This window comes from Lampetra planeri, chromosome 39 (genome assembly GCF_965212315.1).
Source record: "Lampetra planeri chromosome 39, kcLamPlan1.2.h2, whole genome shotgun sequence".
Lineage (NCBI taxonomy): Eukaryota > Metazoa > Chordata > Hyperoartia > Petromyzontiformes > Petromyzontidae > Lampetra > Lampetra planeri.
The window spans coordinates 5,428,128-5,448,537 of NC_136145.1; the positions used below are offsets into that span (position 1 = coordinate 5,428,128).

General features: G+C 46.9%; 1 protein-coding gene across 1 annotated transcript in view; it reads right to left on the minus strand.

The window, feature by feature from the left end:
* The window catches only part of LOC144731526 (zinc finger protein 608-like), a 95,154-nt gene extending 75,582 nt beyond the window's left edge, over positions 1–19,572 (minus strand). The window contains exons 1-2 of the mRNA XM_078612646.1: positions 19,425–19,572; positions 16,904–17,870 (exon numbers count right to left, since the gene is read on the minus strand). Coding sequence (XP_078468772.1) covers positions 16,904–17,806 — 903 coding nt within the window. The 5' untranslated portion in view covers positions 17,807–17,870; positions 19,425–19,572. The remainder of the gene's footprint in view (positions 1–16,903; positions 17,871–19,424) is intronic.
* Between the last annotated feature and the right edge of the window lie 838 nt (positions 19,573–20,410).

The following is a 20,410-nucleotide window of genomic DNA, read 5'->3' on the forward strand; positions in this document are numbered from 1 at the left end:
CCTGAACCTAACACGCCTGTGTATAAATTTCGATTTAAAGCTTTCGTGACTGCAGGGATTCATCTTCTTGGTTCTTTCGGTAAAGTCACGTAGAAGGGAAGTAATAAAATAATAAAAATAAAACATAATAAAATAAAATAATTCTCACGACGTTTCGGCTACAACGCAAGCAGCCGTCTTCTTCACCTGAAGACGGCTGCTTGCGTTGTCAGGTGAAGAAGACGGCTGCTTGCGTTGTAGCCGAAACGTCGTGAGAATTATTTTATTTTATTATGTTTTATTTTCATTATTTTATTACTTCCCTTCTACGTGACTTTACCGAAAGAACCAAGAAGACGCCTGTGTATATTTGGAGTTTGCATGTTTCTATCCCCGTGGGCACGTGGATTTTTCTACAGGTCCTCCCGTTTCCCCCCCCCCCCCGCCCCCCCTCTTCCACATCGAGGAAATATGCGTTACGAGTATTTTTTGTGCCGCTGCTATGAATTTCCACGAGATAAGCCACTTTTTTTTGCCGAGCTATCATTTGTGACCAGGTCGCTTCTGAAAAAAAAAAAGAGCTATGGAGCTCAGTGAACCTTCAGTGATAAAATTAAAGAAATAGGTTTTAGTTTTAGGATGTCCCATTGAACAACGGCGAGGTGAGCACACGTTGGACAGCTTCAGAGCAAAGCCGCAAACAAAACTGAGCAGCAGTCCTCCTGGATCCACCTGCCCGGAAGTCAGCAGGGCCTCGCACGTCGTTTCAGGCAACAGCCCTCGCAAAACAAAAAATATGGCACCACAGAACTACTTCGGATCCCAACTGACCAACTACGTGTGTTGCTCGTGGCTGTGCATTGAACAGACCGAGGTTGCTGGGATTGTACGCAGCGTGATAATAACTGCACCACCAATCTCCATGCAAGTGATAGGTCCCCCCATAGCCCTGCAGACTTGTTGGGGCAAGTGATGTTAGCGAGAACCTCTGGGCGGTGCAAGACAAGGTGGGTTCAGATAACCGCCAATGATGTTGGACCTGCGCGTGGATCTAACTCGTGTGGCTGGGTTCATAGTACAGTGTGCTTGATAACCACTAGACCACCACCACTCCGCTGCTCCCCCATACACACATTACACACGCAAACTGTTCAAACAGCCGATGGCTGAACCCGAGCAGAAACAGCATGGGGGGGGGGGGGGACAAGTACACGCATCAGCAAGAGTCAACATTGCAATCCACACGGGTTAATAGCAGAGGTCCAATTACTATCTGAGCTACACACTTACAAACCACTCGGAAGAAATACAATCAAGCAATACGTTACACAAAACGTGCAAACGATCGAACGTTCGTTCCGCGCTGGGGTCGCACGCGTACGCCAAAGAGCAATAAAAATAACTACAACAAAACAAATACAAAGAAAATAAATGTCAACCCCTATTTACACGCGAACACCAGCGACAATTGCCAGGAGCGGTCGCGTGCAACAGCGCCCGGCCTGCCGGCCGAGCGAGCGAGCGGCGAATGCCCCGCGCCTAACGATACCACACACACATACACACGGGCTGCGGAGCAAGGGCGAAAACGTGACCTTGATGATGGCCATAAATACTCGGGCGCAGTGGCAGAGAGAGAGAGAGAAAAAGCCACGCGAGAACCGCTGTTTATATAACGGGCCGTACGCGCAAGACTGCCCTCCCCACCCGCCCGCCCTGCCCTGCACTCAATGTGAAGATGCCGAGCGGTTATTTCTTCTCTTCCACCGTTTGTTTTGGGGCGGATGCGGTCGTGCCTGATGATCGTGTGTCCGCGCTAAGGTGTGCGCGCGTGCGTGCGTGTTGATTCTCGTGCGATTGATCGTGTCGGGGTGTCACCGCACGGATGTGTATATCGTGACGAATTTGTCACGGCTGTGCTTTGTGTTACCGACCGTCAGCGCTGTACAAGTCAAATCAGTTCGGGTTTTTTTTGCCGGGCCGGGGTCAAATGGCTCGTCATCGTGATCCACCATCACCGCTCGCCGGAATCGCTGCGATTGCCGCCAGGATCAATAACCGGGGTCGGCATCGTCGCGCCGACGAATAGATTCAAATCGTTGCGCAACTCATTTCTCCCATCGCCGGCCCGAGTGAAGTTCCGACGGACGCCGTTGGCGTAATCACGTGGCCTACGAAGCTGCCAATCTGCCCACTAAATCCTCACCCCCCAAACCTCAATAAAGACAACAGGGGAGATCCCCTGCGTGCGACGGCAAATCTTTCATCACATCGCCCCCTTTATATCCTCGCAATCACCAGAAAGGGTGGGTGGGTGGGTGGGGGGCCCCAGACAAAAATTATTTGCAAAAACGACAAGTCAATAAATCTAATTTCCTCGGTAATTAATATTTTACGGAGCCCACAACCGCCGGCACCGCCGCACCCATACGAACGCAACAGCGGATGAGCAGTGTAAGGCTACGCAAGTCTATTATAGAGCACGCTATGAAAGCAATCTAATGTATTATGACATCAGCTGAGGATTGCCAGACTCCTATTACTGGGTTGTTAAATCTCTTTTAACTCAATAGGCTATTAATGAGCACAGTAGCGCAGTCTTGCCAAATGCCTCGTTGCATTCAATTCTGCACGCATTCGCGAATGCGCACACAAAGGCTGGGGAAGAAACGGTTGTTGCAATAACGCAGAGACTTATAAATAGAAAAACAAACCCCCATTAAGGTTCGAACGTACAAATTTCACCACAAGAGAAAAAAAGGTGGTAGACTTTCAAATACAAACGTTAATGGTCATGTGCCGTGCGCGACACGGCACACGCGGTTCTCAAATTTTAGGCTGGGTCAACCTAGGGGGAGGGGGCGCGGATCTGAGCAACGCATTCGTCGATAACATCATCGTCGTCCACCCACTAGGTTGACTCAGCCTAAAATTCAAGATCGCCCTCACCGACGCCAAGCCAACATTTCAGGCCATGGCGTTGTTTTCCAAAATGTCCCCTTTTTTTCTTCCATATTTCAGATTTCCGTTTGGGGCAAGCGTTTATTGGCGACGATTGCGTTGAATGTGTTATTTATGCTTGTGCACCACTGCCAAACGCGGGTATACTTAAGAAAAACAATTGGTTAATCCGTCTGGAGTGTTATTGCCCTCGGTGTGGCTTTTCACCAGGCAGCTTCCCAACTGGTTGCCGATTTTGAACCGATGGAATAAACGTGGCACGCTATATTCTCTAGAAATGCTGTCGTGGCGTAACGGTTAGCGAAGTGGGCTTGCAATCGATCTCCAGGCGTGGCATCTGAAACAATAGCCCACATTTCTTATCCATGTAAATGTTTTTTAAAAAATTTAATTGCATAAACCAGAAATGTTACATTGTACCACTGTAAGATTTAGCACGAAAAAATATATATTTTTTAGCAACTTCATTCCAGGTTTGTCATTTTAAAGATGAATTCCATACTTGCGATGAAAATGTGACTTAAGGGGGTGGCGGCGGTAAACAGCAAGAGCCAAACATTTTCTTTTTTGCAACTCACATTTCGCTTGGGAGAAGAAAAAAACCCAACATGCAAAACTCACGGGAGAACCCTCAAAATCATCTTCAATTTTCACGCGGTGTGGAATATTTCCTTTTTAAAAAAAACAGGTGATTTTGCACCCCCCCCCCCCCCTCCAAATGTATTTCTGCTGCGGATGGAGGATTTGCGACTTCTTTATTTACAAAAAAAATCCATGCGGCACTAGAGATAAAATTCTGTTTTGCAATTCTAAATGGGCTGTTGGGATTTGTTTTTTTGAGGTCGGCACACCTCCTAAAGTCAGCAATTTAACCGTTATTAAATGTTTTTGGTCTTGGACAGGCCAAATGATACGTAATGAAATTCCCACAGTTAATCAAAATCTCCAATGGCGCAAAACGTCTATTTAAATCCACCACGTTTATATATCCAGGAAAGAAAAAAAGCTTAGAATCCTACAAACACCTTTATTGTTCAAGAGGGTCTCGCATTGAGATGTTTGGCCATTTACCTAATTTCAACGATGCATTGCACATGGAAGGGAAAAACCCCATAATGGTTCTCAAAAGCGATGACACTGAAGCAACGTAAAGATGGGTTCAAAAACCCACCTACTGGACCTGCCATCTCCTGACAGCTCACAGCCAAGCAAGCAGGTTGTGGCGTCTCACAGTTGTGAATCACAGCGGTCCGCACTGCAACATTTAAATTGATGTTTATACTGTACACATGACAGTCATTAGAATGTATAATCCCTGCGTCTCTCTGTGCATGTCTTTCTCTTGTCAGCGTGCCAGTGTGCCACTCTCTGGCCCTTTCCTGTCTCTCAGCGACTTCCCCTGTATCTCACTCTGTGCCTCTTCCAATCGGTCTCTTCATATATCTCGCTCTTTGTTTCTCTGCATGTCTGTCTCCTTGTGTGTTTTTTTCTCTGCCTTTGTGTGCATGCGCGCCTCTATTATCCGTGTCTCTGTGTGCCTCTGTCTTTCTCGCTCACTCGCTGTCTGTCTATCGCTCTTGCTGTCACGTGGTGTGTCCATCACGATGTGCCTCAATCTTTGCATCTCTCTTTCGTATCTCTCTCTCTCTCCGTGTCTCTCTGCGTCTCGCTTCCCCCTAATCTGCGCGAAGATCCACTTAGTGCAGAGACAGCTCTGACTGCTTCGTTTATTTTACAGCTGATTCACCCCCACCACCCAAAGTCTGCGACGTCGGGCGTCTTGGCAGTCATAAAATAAATCAGCCGCATACATAAAATATACTCGCGGCTTGTCGGTGTTCACACATTCCATTTGAAAGCACACACGTGTCAGCTTGCAAAATTACCCTCCAACAAAAATCTGGAGCTGTACTTAAAATATTTTATGCTGCACTTGGTAACGTGATTTTCCCCACGGTCAGACCACGCGAAGGCACACGCACACACGCGAAGTAGTCGGATCCTTCAACGCCAAGCAGGTTTGAGCCTGGCTAACAGAGACTGCCTGGTAATGGAGAGCATTATAGGCTGTGCACCAAGCGCTAACACCACGATGTTAGCCACGGCCGGGAACCGAACTCGGGTTATAGTCCGAGTGCAGCTGCACAAACCGCTGTGCCACCGCTCGCCCCCCCCCCGCACAGCAATATTTTGCTACAGCACAATATCCACGACACCCAATACGTTTACCGTGTACTCAATATCGATGTTTGCTGCCAGAGGAGAGGAATGAGATCTACTTTGACAAGCTATTGACTCGGCTCCAGTAAAAAAACGGAGCCACGTGACCCAAGCTTGTCACTTGAGCTTTGGCAATTGTCATTGGCCCCAATAATATCTCTGTTGCATAAACAGAGACAAAGATTTCCCCCACCCCACCCCCGTATAGTCTGACCAGACTGTAGGGACACATGAAACCAAACAACGGCCAACCATCCCAAAAAGCAGGACCCCCCCGCTCCTGTAAATGGGAGTGCTGAGACGCATTTGAGGCTTTATTGGATACACGCATAGGGGGAGGAGGGCCCGTGAATTTTCGAATATTTAGCCACCAATGTTAACCGGGAGTGGGAATCGAGCCCAGGTCGTCAGATTCATGTAGCACGGTATGCTAACAACAATGCTACGGCGCCTCCGTAAAAACACGTGTGTGTGTATATATACGAGCAAAGCCGAACACCGTCATCTTATAACACTGGTCAAAAAAATTTCTGGCCTGGACTTTTGCAGCTGTTTCAGACTAATTTCAGGGTGCCGATTCCAAATCTGATCTCAGATTTGCTCTATCACATCTAATTTGTATGCTATCGGCATACCCCATTTTCATTGATTTTACCCGAAATTAACTCTGTCACTTATGATTGCAAGTTGTTGCGAGTCAGTGACTGCTTTAGTGTTAAAATATGGTGCTCTATTTTTATGATAGTGTTTATAATATCATTGTATGTAGATATCCACATTTAATATTTTTCCTCTGCAGTTTTTATTAATACATGCAATATTTGATATCTCAAAAAACCTGATGTGATAGACAAAAACTGATGCCAGATTTGGAATCAGCACCCCAAAATTACCTTAAAACCGTTGGAATACCTTATACCAGAAAAAAGTGTGTTGACCAGTGTAATTACGTATTGGTAAGGCCATTTTGCACTCTTGCAATGTCCTGCGCAAGTCTTAACAGTGAATATGCCGTCTCGAATGGTCATCAAAAGGAGGGAAACACACCCGAGATGAGATCCACAGTGGAGAGGCTACAATGAAATGAGCTTATGTGATGGTACCGGATGGATCGTTACACTGCAGAACCGCGAGAGATGACGATGGCTGTGGGAGGCTTTCATCTCGCAGTGGAATGACCGCAGCCGATGCTGATAATGCACGGTAAAGTATTGCTTATTTGGTTAACAAAGGATCGTGAGTTTAAAGTATCGGGTTAACGTTAAATTCTTTATCTCAGTTAACGCAGCCCGGCTCGTCATTAAAATAATCACCGTCCATTTCAGGATCAGCAAAATTAGTACCGTATGTCGAGGTTGCACCACTCGATTCAACCAATCAATCACCAGGGGCTGTCCTGCGGCTTCACTGGCGCTTGCCATATGAATGTGGAATTTCCCCACCAGCGGCTAACGAGTCTCCGATTGGAAAGGGAGGCTTTATTTTTTTTTTATGCAGAACGTGCGGCTGGGGAATTTCAGGAGCGGTTTTCGCTTTTTGGAACGCAATTTAAAAGTTCGTGCACGAAGCACGCAGACAGAAATTACTCAACAAATGTGAATAACTTAGCGATGCAACAACGGCAACGCAAACAAACACGACACGCACACGCACCCATCGCTCATACAAAGCAGCCATTCCATTACACCAGGGGTAAGCCAACTTGTACATTTCCAGGAAACCAAATGCTGAAAATCCATAAAAACTCAAGTAGATGTGTGTGTTTTTCCCCTCCTTCCAACAAAGGAACTCTCTCTCTCTCTCCATTCCTCCTCCCTCAAGCTCCCATTGCTCCCGTTTACCCCCCCCCTTCCCCACCCAGCCTCCCTCTTTTCTCTGGGAGATCGATCAAGATCACGGGATGTAATTTAACAGCTGCATGGGGGGGGGCTCCGACATGAAATGTAAAGCATCGGCATCTTGTTCAAGGCATTCCTGACAATGCGGTTACGTCCAATTTTCATACCCGCCACTTAAAGCGTTACACGGCCGTGGCTTTAAAGGGTTTTTAGTGACCAGGAGAGCCAATGCTTGTTTCAGAGGTCAGAGCACTCGGCTCACGATCGGAGGTCACGATTTTAAAATCCCCAGGCTCAGTGGGTCGAGCCCATCAACCTCCCCCCCCCACTCCCCCCCCCCCTAAGGTTGATGGGAATGAGCAGCGTCAACATCGGTGGAGACAGCAGAGCTTGTACCAATGGATGGACTGGGCCTCCCAACCTGAGAATGAGGAATTCTCACGACTGGCTGAGCGTCGGCACATTTGCTCGTTAAATAGCAAGCCATTGCCGTGTAAAAAAAAAAATGGCTATTGTGTTTTTTTTAAGGTGGTGTTAATAATTATTTTTTTGTGTTAATTGTGCCTGTGCACCACTGCCATTGCAGCATCGCCAGATACCATTGGCTTATTTTTATACTGTATTGAAGATCATACAATTAATTTAGTACAATGTCTATCATAATTCCCTTTGTTTAATTCAAGAAAGCCTTCCCGAGACTTAAGACTATCAATAGGGACCTGAAATGGGATGTTTGGCCAATCCCATTATCGAGTGTTTGGTTTGTGGGAGGGAACCAAAGCATCAGAAAAAAACCTATCACCCACACGCTCACCCACCCTACCCCCACCTCTTTCACCAACGCACACTGACCAGCGTGCCCAAAGCAGGGGTCAAACAACTGCCACGACCCCTACATAGGGCACGGTGGAGAGGCAACCTCAAACCTCATCCAGCAGCGGATTGACAAACGGTGCTGCACCATCGCAGGCGTACGTAACATTACCGTGACACAGCACCACTGACACGGCCGCCGCCGGCAAACGTGACATCCCCATAAGATACCCCGCGACCTTTCTCAACCACTGCGAGAGGGGGGGTGGGTGGGGAGGAAGCCACCCCCAGGCCAAACTGCTGCGAAGCAATCGGAGAGCACTTGACTATAAGTAACGTGGAGCTGTCGCGCGCGCCTCAGATAAAGCCTCACCTCGAGGTGGCGAGGACCCCCGCAATCTCGGGCCTGCCCAAAAAGCTCGGATGGATTTCAGTCTGGCGGCAGTAACGGCCGGGTGCGCCCGCAAAAAGTCTCGACTACGCTGGCAAGGTTTTGGGGCCACAGACCAACACATTCTCGCCAGCTGCGTTAACGAGATGCCAGTTGCCGGGTCCGTTTTTTTTTTCCCCTCGTTATTTTATGCATTCATCTATTAAGTTTATGATTTGCTGGGCAAGCGGAGGGGTTTTGTTTTTGTATCGTCTGTGCAAGGGGACTGGCAAATTGATGTACAGCGTTGTGGGATGCAATTGCACGAATGGCGCTCTATAAAATGGAATTATTACGTACTAATTAAATAATTTCCACGAAGCCGGGTGTGGGTGGCGCAGTGGTCAGCATGCAAGGTTCCCAAATCGGAAGGTCCCAATATCGTGGGACCCTTTTGTCAGTATCAAAGTAAATGGAGGCCAAACAGTTTCAAAAGACAATGCATATATTAAAAAGAGCATGTTTGTTTGCATGTTCACCCCAAGTACGCGTGGTTAAATGTAGACTTGATTTCTTGCAAGGTATCCATTGCGTGTTGAACATCTTAACATCTGTTTTGTTGCCAGAAAGGGGAAGATCCCATGTTTAAAATATTGTATGGGGGCGGGGGGGGGGGGTCAACTGATTAAACTGTATACGAGATCAGTTCGTTAAAGATGGGTTTCAGGAATTAAAAATAATACATTTCGAACGTTTGGCTTCCAAAAGACAATTTCAGATTTTTTTGGGGAGGATTTTCCGATCATTATTACGTAACAATTTAACATATCTGCGTGCTCACAAAAGTGATGTCACCCAATGCCACGGAAGTAATTTCATTTTCAAGCGACGTAATTTAACGATGTCGCGCCGCTTTTTTGTTGTTGTTGATCTATCCGAAAACCAAAAACAAAAATTATCCCAAACATTGTATCCGGGCCTTATTTTCATACTACTCAAGATTAATTAAAAAAAACTGGTAATGCAGCTCATGATTCATCTTGTCACCCTTCACGACTTGCAGAGAGAAAGGCGGCCAGGCATAGCGATTGTCCACGCCGCCCCCTCGCGTCCCCACGCCGACCTTACTCAGTTCACGTTAATAGCATTTCCCCTGCGTATGAAGTCAAACAGGAGGTGTGTTATTTTTATATGTACTTGTCAGTGTTAAGAAAAAAATGTGCAACTGATTGACCCTTTGGGAACTATCGACACGAGCACCACTTTCCGCACGGCGAGAGCAACAAAATCGGCTGTCCTGTGGGAAAACCTGGCTGCTGTCATGGGAATGTGGAATTTCCACCGCTTGTTTCAGGGCCATGGACGGAGATATGTGCCCCCCCCCTCCCCATGACTCACTTGAGTTGGCAGACACGCAGACTTAGACTTGATTACACATTACACTGCAGCAGCTGCAGCAGCATAATTCATGGGGCGAAGGCAAACCGGAGCACGCGGGACCATTTTTTTTCTATTCAATTTGAACAACGCAGCTCATATTGTCGTGTGCAGGAGATTTTAATATAAAAAAACGTGGGGCCTTGTAAACCACAGCAACACTCTTTAGTTGTTTTCCCCGTGGCCGCACAGCCACTGCGGGGCTTATTAAAACAAAAGCACCGCATTCGTTAGGTCAACTTTTAATCACTTCCCGAATCCCCACTTGTCGCGACAGCCGCCTTCGCTTTGATGATATGCAATTGCCCGTGTGAAATGAAACGCCTTAGTCTAATTAGAAGCAAAGTCCTCATGCGCCAACACGTTTGACCTCATGTTGATGCAGATAGAGCGAAACATTATGTTACAGCACTTGAACGGCTGCTTTGAAACACTCTCCAACCACGGTTGCGAAGCGCCATTGCATTGCGGCCGTCCGGCCATCCATCTACAGCGTGGCATCACGATGTCCTTTAAAAGGACGAGCCAAATCAAATGTTTACTTGAAAATCGCAGGCGGAAAGACTTATCCCGTAACAACAAAACCGGTCACATTGATCGATAAAACGGGTTACCCAAAAAAACGAGGAATTGAAAAAAAAAACAGCGTAAAAATGGAAAACATATTTTTTGGCCTGGACAATGACATCGCAAGCCTCACCTCCCCGTGACGTCAAGAGGCGTCGTCTCGTTGCGCAGCTCGGAAGGCGAGGTTATTATCGCCAATTAAAAACCACTTCCCTGGAAAGTGTCACGGAGTCCAGGCACGTGCGGGATTTTTCTTCCCGGTTTAATTCAGGTGGTGGCTGTGCACTGCCGGGCGAGTGAGCAAAGGTGACATTTCAGATTTTGAAAACGATGGACGTGCACTTGTACAGTATAAAAACTGGTTTAACAGCACATATAAGTGATATAGATTGCAGGATTACGATTAGAGGCTTTACAGCATCTATATATGCGACGGTCTTAATTTGTCCACCTGTCAAAGTCACGGCATTCCCGTTGGTAATTGTCATCGTAATGAGGCAAGGGCTCTTTGTGATCAGAAGGATCAAGAGACCTATGGGGTTTGATTGTACCTTGTACAACACCAATGACCTTTGACCCTCGGTAATAAAAACCATGACATAAAAATTCTTCTCAGCGCTAATGATAGGGGGGGCTTTTAGAAAATGCTGTCGCCCCATTTCCATTCCCCTTAAAATGTTACGAGTTGGAAATAGTTTTGTGCAAAGATTTTTTTTTGTGCGAGAGACTTAAAGCATGAAATGTTCCGAACATTTCCTCGTGCCCTGCATGCAGTGTACGGTTTCTCTCACACATTCTTAAGCTTGTGACAGCATAATTTCCCCCCTTTGAATAATTGTAGCTTTTATTATTAATATTATTAATTAAGTGATCAAAGTAATTAACATGTATATGGTAATTTTTTACCGATTTCACAGGAGGAGAAAAAAAAGTGACGACTTCCCACTAAAATTGAAATCACTCAGCAACAATCAGCTTTCATTTTCAGTGCAAAACCAGTAATGGAAATTCCACATTCATATGGCAGGGGCAAGTACATCAAAAATGGCAGCCACTATTGACGTCCCACAAAGTGGTCGGTAGAAGCACACCACTTGGGAGTAAGGCTCATCTAGTGAAGCAGTGTTGCTTATATCAGAAGTTGACATTTGCCCCCCCCCCCTACCCTCCTCTCCCACCAGTGTGATGACATACGGCATGCGTTGCTCGCGTACGGCGCTGCTTAACAGCCAGATTCTACCGCGCTAAACTTATCAACCACCGTGGAGGGTCAGAGAATACTGAACTGTAAAAAAAAAAATCTGGATTAACACCACCTGCCTTTTGTAATCCGATTCCAGGAGTAGATTACAACCGCACACTGGCTGCCGATAAGTTTTACGAGCGCCCGAGTTGCAGTAAACACCTTATTATCGAAGTTTGGCCAAAGGCAAACTTTTTTGTTGATAAAACAGGAGGACATCAAACGAAGCTGCTGCCAGGCAAAGTAACAATTGATCCGGCCCAATGCGAAAAAAATAAAATCGAGCAAACCTTTCCAAACACCACTGGCTCTCACGAACCTGCCAAGTTTAGTTGCAACAGGTGCAGTCTTGCCAGCTGTTTTGGGGCTTCAAACACACACAGGGACTCTATTGACGTACGCACGCGTGCAAAAGGCAAAGATCACCCACGCATAGCATACAGAGAAGAAGGCTGTTTGGGGGCAAATGCTGGTAAGCGTTTAAAAACACGCGTTATGAGCGTCCGACGTCTATACATTTGCACGACAAGCCACTTCGTTGGGCTCATCTTTTGTGTTGGTTAGCTCGCTTCTGAAAAAAGTAGCTATTATAGTTCAGTGGGCCTTACCTGGCAAAATAAAATAAATAAAAAACACTTGCAAAGGCCAGCACGGCACACAACGCCGACCACCTTTGTCTCTCTCATTTAAGACCTATCGACCTTGGGAAGACACGGCCATGGTTCGGATGTCAGTCACCGATGATGACCGTTTGTGGTGGTGGTGGTGGGGGGGGATCGGATTCATATTAGGGCGGTGTGTTTCGCAATGAGTGCGTTAACCGCTGAGCCACCGTTCCACACCACGCCACGCAAACCATCAGCGGTTGTCTCGTCACAAAAAAGTAGGTTTCCATTGCTCTGAATCCATGAACAGCGACACCTTTCCCCAAAAAAGTTTCGACTCAATACATCTTGTTAAACTTCCAGACCTTTGGTTGATTTCGAATGCGTGTGTGTGTGTGCGCGCGTGCGCTTGCTTGCGTTTCTCCTTTTCCCACTTTATTGCCATCTGCCTCCATATATCGCTGCAGGGCAAACTCGGCACACACACAGAGAAAGAGAGCGAGGGGAGAAAAAAACTGCACAGAGCAGCTAAAGTTTTCAAAGAAAAGCTGCACAAGGGACAAAAGAGACGTCGAGGGAATAAAGAAAAAAAATAGAGGAGCCCCCCCTCCCTCTCTCTTATGTGGCACGGTTTTACTTTAAAACGGCTCCGAGCACAAAGGAAAGATCACTCTCCTTCAATTTCCATCGAGCAGCCTTGTACAGTGTTGCAAAGGGGGTGGTGGTGGTGGGGGGGTTAGAAAAAAAACCCACAATGTTTATCAAAGGGGTTAACCCAACATCTTCCAGGATTCGTCAACATTCCTCGGAAACAATATTTTAACGCACCGCGTAAAAAAAACAACGCCACTGGCGAACTGCGATGTCTTTTTGACAGTGATTTAGAACACTGCTCGGTGTCTTTTTTTGGATGCTGTGCAAATATGTCTTATCAAGCCCCCTTCTGCTCACACACACTCTCCAGCACCCCCCTCCCCCTCCCACAACCACTCCCTCAATCTTTCCAGAGTATTAAGAGATGATCCCGCAGACAAATGCCGAAGGCGCGCGCGCACGCACACTCACAGGCCAGACAATTTTAAAATCTAATAATTAGTGTATTGTGGTAGAGTGTTTGTTGTCAATAGAACGGAAACAGTCGTGGAGTGTAGAAACTACTTTTATTCGCGATTCTATTACCCGCGACAGTTGTGCGGTCCACAAAACACTCCCACTAAATCCGCTGCCCAATTCTACCTGCTATCCACAATCATCTGCGGATGTTCCCCATCCGTCATTGTGGAACGTCTTCCTGTTATCCGCAAATGTTTTGCAGACAAGTGGAGTTCAACAACAAATTCATCCTATTTTCGTGGGTCTTGGACGGTCATATTCTTGCTCAGCATGTACGTGGGGTAATGACATTCCAACTCCTGTTATCTGCTAAAAAAATCCGGATAAGTGAAGTTAATCCGATTGTTCCAGATAAGTTGCGTAAAATTGTGGATATCTGAATCCATGGATGTTCGTTCTCCACACTGCGAGCGAGAGTATTTCTGACTATTACTCTTTTTTTATTCGTGGAAATGTTCCGATGCTTAAAATGAGCGTGGGGCAGAAGATCACTGATGGTGGCCATCAGAGCCAGTGATGGACATTCCACATTTGGCAGAAGCCAGTCTTGACAAGAGACACCAAGTGGCAGGCGAGGGGGTTGAGAGACACACCGCTTCAGATGACTTGCCTCCGACGTTAGCATTGACCGAAACTCGGGTGTGTGTGGGTCACAACGCGTCGTGCAGCTGGTGTGTCATAACCACTTCCTCGGTAAACGTTTTTTTTTACCAATCACACAAAACGATGATTGGTTAAATTCAACCCCTGACCGGCATTTGAACCTGCAACTTTCCAGCTGTGAGCCAAGTGCTTTAACCACAAGGGCCACCCAGCAGGATACGTTAGTCTGGGGTATATATATATATTTTTGTGATCATGGAAAGCCATTTCTCTCCGTAAAAAAAGACACTGCTATTTGTATATAGCTTTGTTAAAGCGGCTAAATAATATATTACTTCGCCACACATATGCTTCCAAAGGGTAGAGACATATGAACGAATTCAAACCAATTCTAGGTTCTTGCTTAGAAGCGAAATACATTTCTTTAGCATGCACAAATGCCAATGTATGTGATTGGGATCAAAATAATTACACAGCTCTCACTCAATCAAGCAAAAAATGCCACAAATTGATTGTCCCCCGCTGCCTACCGATCATCACAATAAGCCAAATTAAATCTACGGCTCGCATGGGGCCTATAGACGCGGTGGCTTGTTTCGGGCGCTTCTCAAATCTGTCACGAAATAAAATCGGAGACTACCCAAAAAAAGCGCATCGCCATTACGGCGCGGACGTCGAATTAGCGGCGGAGGGCTGCGCTTGAGTCGCACATTAACAAGAAGCGGTTTAAGCATCGTGTCAGGAGGACATGCGTGTGCATGCGCGCGCATTTGTGTGTCTGCCATTTACAAATGGCATGTGTGGCATTGCGAAATACTCGAAATGTTATCTCCACAATTCGAACCTCAAGGTCGCTTTCAAAAAGAGATGTCATTTTTTTGTCGTAGAATCTAAAAAACAAAATCGAGGGATGGGTTTGAATGCGGGGCACGGGGGACATTTCCTTGCGTGCAGTTTAAAATAAACACTTTTGTTTTCCTATCTTGACTCGCCACCAAAAAGGAGCGTGCCCCTCCCCCCTCCCGGACCACGGGATTATCAAGTTGCCACTTAATTGAGCCTACACGTAATATAGCTGGTAATTAAAATGCGACAGGTTAATTACAAAAAATAATTACAGATTTCTTACGCCGTCATTGACAGGAAAGGGAAGGACTTTCAACATTTTTCGGTTCACGTTTTGCGCACCTAAATTGTCCAAGTGTGCTGTTAGTGAGCTACCGATTCAGGCTGGCACCGCATACATCAGGGCTAAAGGTATGGTAATCTCCACATTCACCGCAGCCACCATTGTCCCCCCACCCTTGCATACACACCGTTCCGGGGGGTATTTATTTAAGGCCGAGGCAACCCTACTGAGACCCACAGAGGTCCAGTTACCAACTTCCCACCAATTAATGTTCTGCGTCGCCATTGTGGAGTCTAACCAAGGGTCACTGGTGATTGTAGCGCAGCTTGTAAACCACTTTGCCACCGCTCACATATACGCACAAAGACAAATATCCCCCGTATAACCTTAACATAATGGAGGAGCAAGTGATGTTAGCGAGCGCCTATGAAGGCCGGTACTGCACAACAGGGGGGTGAAGGTGGCCAGCACCACGCCAGACAAAGACAAAGACACCCCGTACAGCCATAACAGACTGTTAGAGCAATTTCTGTTAGCGAGCACCTATGAAGGCCGGCACGGCACACGAGGGGGTAGGTAGCCACATCACCACGCCATGCACTCACACACACACACTCGCTGCCAAACATAATAACAGTACAGCTCCAAGGACATTTATGAGAGGTCTGAGATTAGATGTCCCCTGTTAACATGTGTGCCTTTTGCCATTTAAGTTAATTCGCACTTGGGGTGCTCCCAAGTGGGTTTGTGTGTTGGGTTTTTTTTTTGTAACCACGCCTTTTTGCTCGGTGCAATGTGTGCATTTGCTCGCTCGCTAAAATTAGCCCAGAATGCTCGACTCGGGAGAGCTGTCGCAAGACGACTGAACAAGACGAACGGGGGGAGGAGGAGGTTGGGGAGGGTGATAAAAATTCCATGGCAAACAATACAGAGAAGGAGCGGGTGAGGGCAACATCATTTTTACTGTCCCCACGTAAACGTGACCCGCACACGTAGGGATACACACACATAGAGACGTAATACATACAAAATATACGTAAACCTTGGCTGGCATTGACAGCTTTCCCAGTGTTTCCATTGAAACAATCCAATGAACGAATACACCAGAATTAACAAGGCTATATATAAATACTTACTAATAGCAGGAGCACACAGTATATATAACCCTTTCGTGGTATTTTTTTTGCGAGACATTGTTGACTCAACAGGCTCGCTCACATGCTGCAGACAGTTAATCATCAGTCAGTCAATCCACCGCTGGATGGATGAAGAAGCCCCCCCCCCCGAACCCACGCAATCTCTCACGACCCTGCGATTGTATAATATTATTAGTAGTGCCACCTCGCACCCGAGCTGATTTCATCACTCCATCTCCACGGTGGACGTTCTCTTGGACGTGATCATTACCGGGCCATCATCATCATCATCTGTACACATGACATGTCCTGTCGAGGCCCACTTAATTTTCTGAACATGGTTAAATTACACGTGCACTTTAATTTAATTTAGACAGATATGGGCAATTATCGTCTTGCTTGCATGGTGTTGTGCATTCACAAAGGCGCATGTTGACCGAAATATACTGTACAGTACTGACTTGGTGCATTGACGTTGATTCTCCTGGACTGCATTATGTGCATTATACATTTAAAACAAACATGTGCTCGTACATGCCAACAATGTATCATGGTTATAGGCACGTGTATGGATGGTATGGCGGCATCTATTGTATAGTTTGATTGTGTTGTGGGTCTTAAAAGCAGGTTTGCTGACATCATGTTAGTATTTTTTTACGTTATTTGTGTGCGCGCGCGTGTGGAATTTCTTTGGCCACAAGCGCCCAGTTTATTTCCGCAAGCAACGTAGAATTTTTTAAAGAAAATTGCCCAAATGTATATATTTCTTAAAGAAGCAGTTTTTTTTTCTTCGGGTCCCGTATATATATTTAATTTAAAAAAATCACATCTCAAAAAATGTAAATGATCGTGAGATGATGACGACGGTGATGCGTTTGTAATCACTTACCAATCCAGTCTTGGCAGTCTTCGAGTTGGACTGAGATTCATCGACATTTCTCAAGTCCATCATCGAAACATCCACGCAGCTTTCCCGCAGAGACACCGTCTTATCCTCGGCCGAATCATCCAACTGAGCTCCATTGACACCGCTTCCACGATTAGAATTATGCTGATGGTTGACATTGTCACCACCACCATCTCCACCACCGCTGCCGCCACCACCACCATCATTATCATCGTCAATCGAACTATGTTGTCCACCAGCACTTAGGCTCTTCTTAGCTTTGTCTCGCTTGTTCGAGCTCCCAGATGCGCGACCTCCAACTCTTCCAAGTGTCTGTGGGCTGGATGGGACAGCGCTTTCACTCGTCGTGGTGGTGGTGGTGGTGGGACTGCTGCTGCTGGTGGTGGTTGTGATCGTGGATGTGGGGGTGGTTGTGGAGGCAGTTTCAGCTAAAGTGCCTTGCTCAGTAGACAACGGTCGACAGTTCCTGGCCTTCGAGGTCTTGTTGTTTCGTTTATTCGCCTTCACACGCCCAGTCTTCTCAGAGGCGCTGCTGCTGCTGCTGTTGTTATTGATCAACTTCATGTCTGCCGCTTGATCAGAGTCCTTATTGTCCACAATTACAGAGCCCACGCCGCTTCCTGCGTCCACGGTATCCCCGCTGCACTCGCTCTCAGGGAAGCCCTTCGTTTTGTTCGTATGTTTTCTGTTGCTGTGCCTATTCTTGCGGTTATTCCCGGAAGGCGATACGCCGCTGCTGCTGCTCGCGGTCTCCTCCTCCTGCTGCTGCTGCTGCTCCTTCAGCTTCTGCTGACGATCCTTTTCCAAGTCGGCGTCGAGGTCAATGATCAGATCGCCCACTCCGATTTCCCAGTCATCTCCACTGTCGTAGTGTTCACCGGACATGCTTGTGCGACCGCAGATTGCAAGCCATGCGTCCAGCCGTCTCCGATCCTCGTCTCTATCAGACCTTCACCACCACCACCGCCGCCGCCGCCGCGACCACCACCATCAGCACCACCCATCCAACCATCCCATAGAACAATACCAGAGAGGTCCAATTAAAAAAAAAATTATCCAGCATATAGAGCCTTTCCCAGACTCGTATTACGATGCCAACGATATCAATTATTTTTATTATACCGATGTCACCGCAGTGTGATATCATTAATCGTTTGCCATCATCATCAGCGTCGCAATCAAGATGATATTTCCAACATCAGAGTCTCCATCATCGTCATCACCATCATCAGCTGCAGCAGCAGCAGTTAGCGGCCAGACGCAATCACAAATCGTATCTCACCCCCCCCCCCATATCGAGTAAACGCGTCTCTCTCTCTGTTGTGGCTACATTCGCTCAATGCTATATAAAACCGACATGGTGTTAATGTAATGTAATAGCAGGCAAGGCGCCACGATCCACTTAACAATACACACTCGTCTAACACACACACACACACGCGCGCGCGCGTATGATGATAATACTACTACAATGGACAGCTCATGAAATTAATTACCCGGAATACAAAACACGTATTCACCGTGCACAGTCTATAGCAATACGTGAATATGCACCAAATATAGTACTGTCCGGCTGACGATATTAGTTTCACGCTATCGTCTATTGATATCCACGAGCGGATGATACAGCTGCCTCTATTAATCTCGGTCCGTTTAAATGCCCTCTGTCATTGCGTTTGGCGTAGGCGGCGTTAGTTAATACCCCCAACGTAACGAATAGAGAGAGATATATTCTATAATGACCAGCAGATGACACGAGTTTGCCGTCCAACGACCGACATTCCGCGAACGCGCTGCTGTGCGCTCGCCTGTCGCCCGATATATACGTCTCGGCTCCGTTTTAAATGCCTTGTGTCATTATTATTATTGTTGCATTGTTGTTTGGGGTGTAAGCGCGCAGTGTCTGTCTGTGTGCGCGCGCGCGCGTTTCTAAGCGCAACGCTGGGCATTCAATGCGGCCAATTCGACGGCGATAGAGTTGAATCGCAACGAGTGGCGTTTGCGTGGCCTCATCCTTTGTGTGCGCCTGTGGCTACATTAACGCCGGGGAGACAAAGACGGACGGGCGTGGTTATACGGAACCCACGCCGCTACAACCATAGCCTAACCAGCACTTGCCCCAAACGCGTGTGTAGCCTACACGGCGAATTTTTTTTTGTCTTCGCATCTTTGTACGCGAGTGTGCGAGTGCGTGTGCGTCTTCTGTGCTTATTAAGCATTAATGTAGATTTGAAAATGTACGTATATTTTTTGATGTATTACGTCTCTATGTGTGTGTGTGTGCATCCCTACGGGCGCGTATGTCTAGATATACTGCACGCGTATTCCATGCATAGTTATTGTACACGTTTACGTGTGTGTGTGTATATATACACACACATGTACACGGCGCTGTGTGTGTAGTCGTACGGTATGCAGTAAATACTCGCTTGCGGAAACTGCTCGTATCTATTACCATATATGTACATTGTGTATGTCTTTATATATGCGAGTATACGCTTACCTTATGCGTACATCCGTCCGCGTTCATATACACACACACAAGACGATGCTATGGGCAGCACGGCACTGCCTCAACCTTCCGACTGCGCTAAGATCCACGTTCAGCCCGAACAAGCTTCACTTTCGTCCCACCCACTCCGTCCCAGCACCCAACCCGGCACACACACACACCCATCCCTTATCCCTACAGCCACCCACCCACCCATCCCCCATCACCACCAGCATCTCCCTCCCCTCCCTCCCTCCTCCCCTGCCACCCCCCCCCTTAGACAAACCCCTTTAAAAACCATAGCCCTGCTCCCACCATCACTACCCTCACCTCACTCACTTCCCTGTTATCCTCCAGTTTATTCAAATCCATTTAAAACCCATAGCCCTGCCCCCACCATCGCCACCATCCCTATCACCACTCCCTTCCCTTCCTCTGTTACCCCAAAGCTTACACAAACACCTTTAAACCAGCCGTGTTCCTGCTCCCACAATAACCACCACACCATCCTCACTCACTCCCTCCCTCCCTCCCCGCCCGATACCCTCCAGCTTATTACAAACCCATTAAAACACCCATAGCGATGTTCCCAGTACTACCACACGCGCCAACCACGAAGTTTACAGAGCCTGTGCTGTGTCTGATGCGTATTCCATTGCACCACGATGGCATCTATAATGTATATCATTCGAACCTGTCGAAGTGCCCCCCCTCCCCCTCCCCCAAGCTCATATAACCTTTCTGAATTAAAAAGAACAACGTGTTAAACGTTACATAAATCACAACTTTTATGGTACTGTTTGTTACCTGGCCGTTTGGCGTATTGGGCCTATGGCTCAGCAGCCATGGTTTAACAATAAACACAGGATGATCCATTTATAGATATTTCACTAATGTCCAATGACCCTGAGTCAAGATGTCTGCGTTAACTTTTGTATCTTCTCTAATTCACGTGTTTTATTCCCCTATTCCCTCTGCAATGTCAGACATTAACCTTT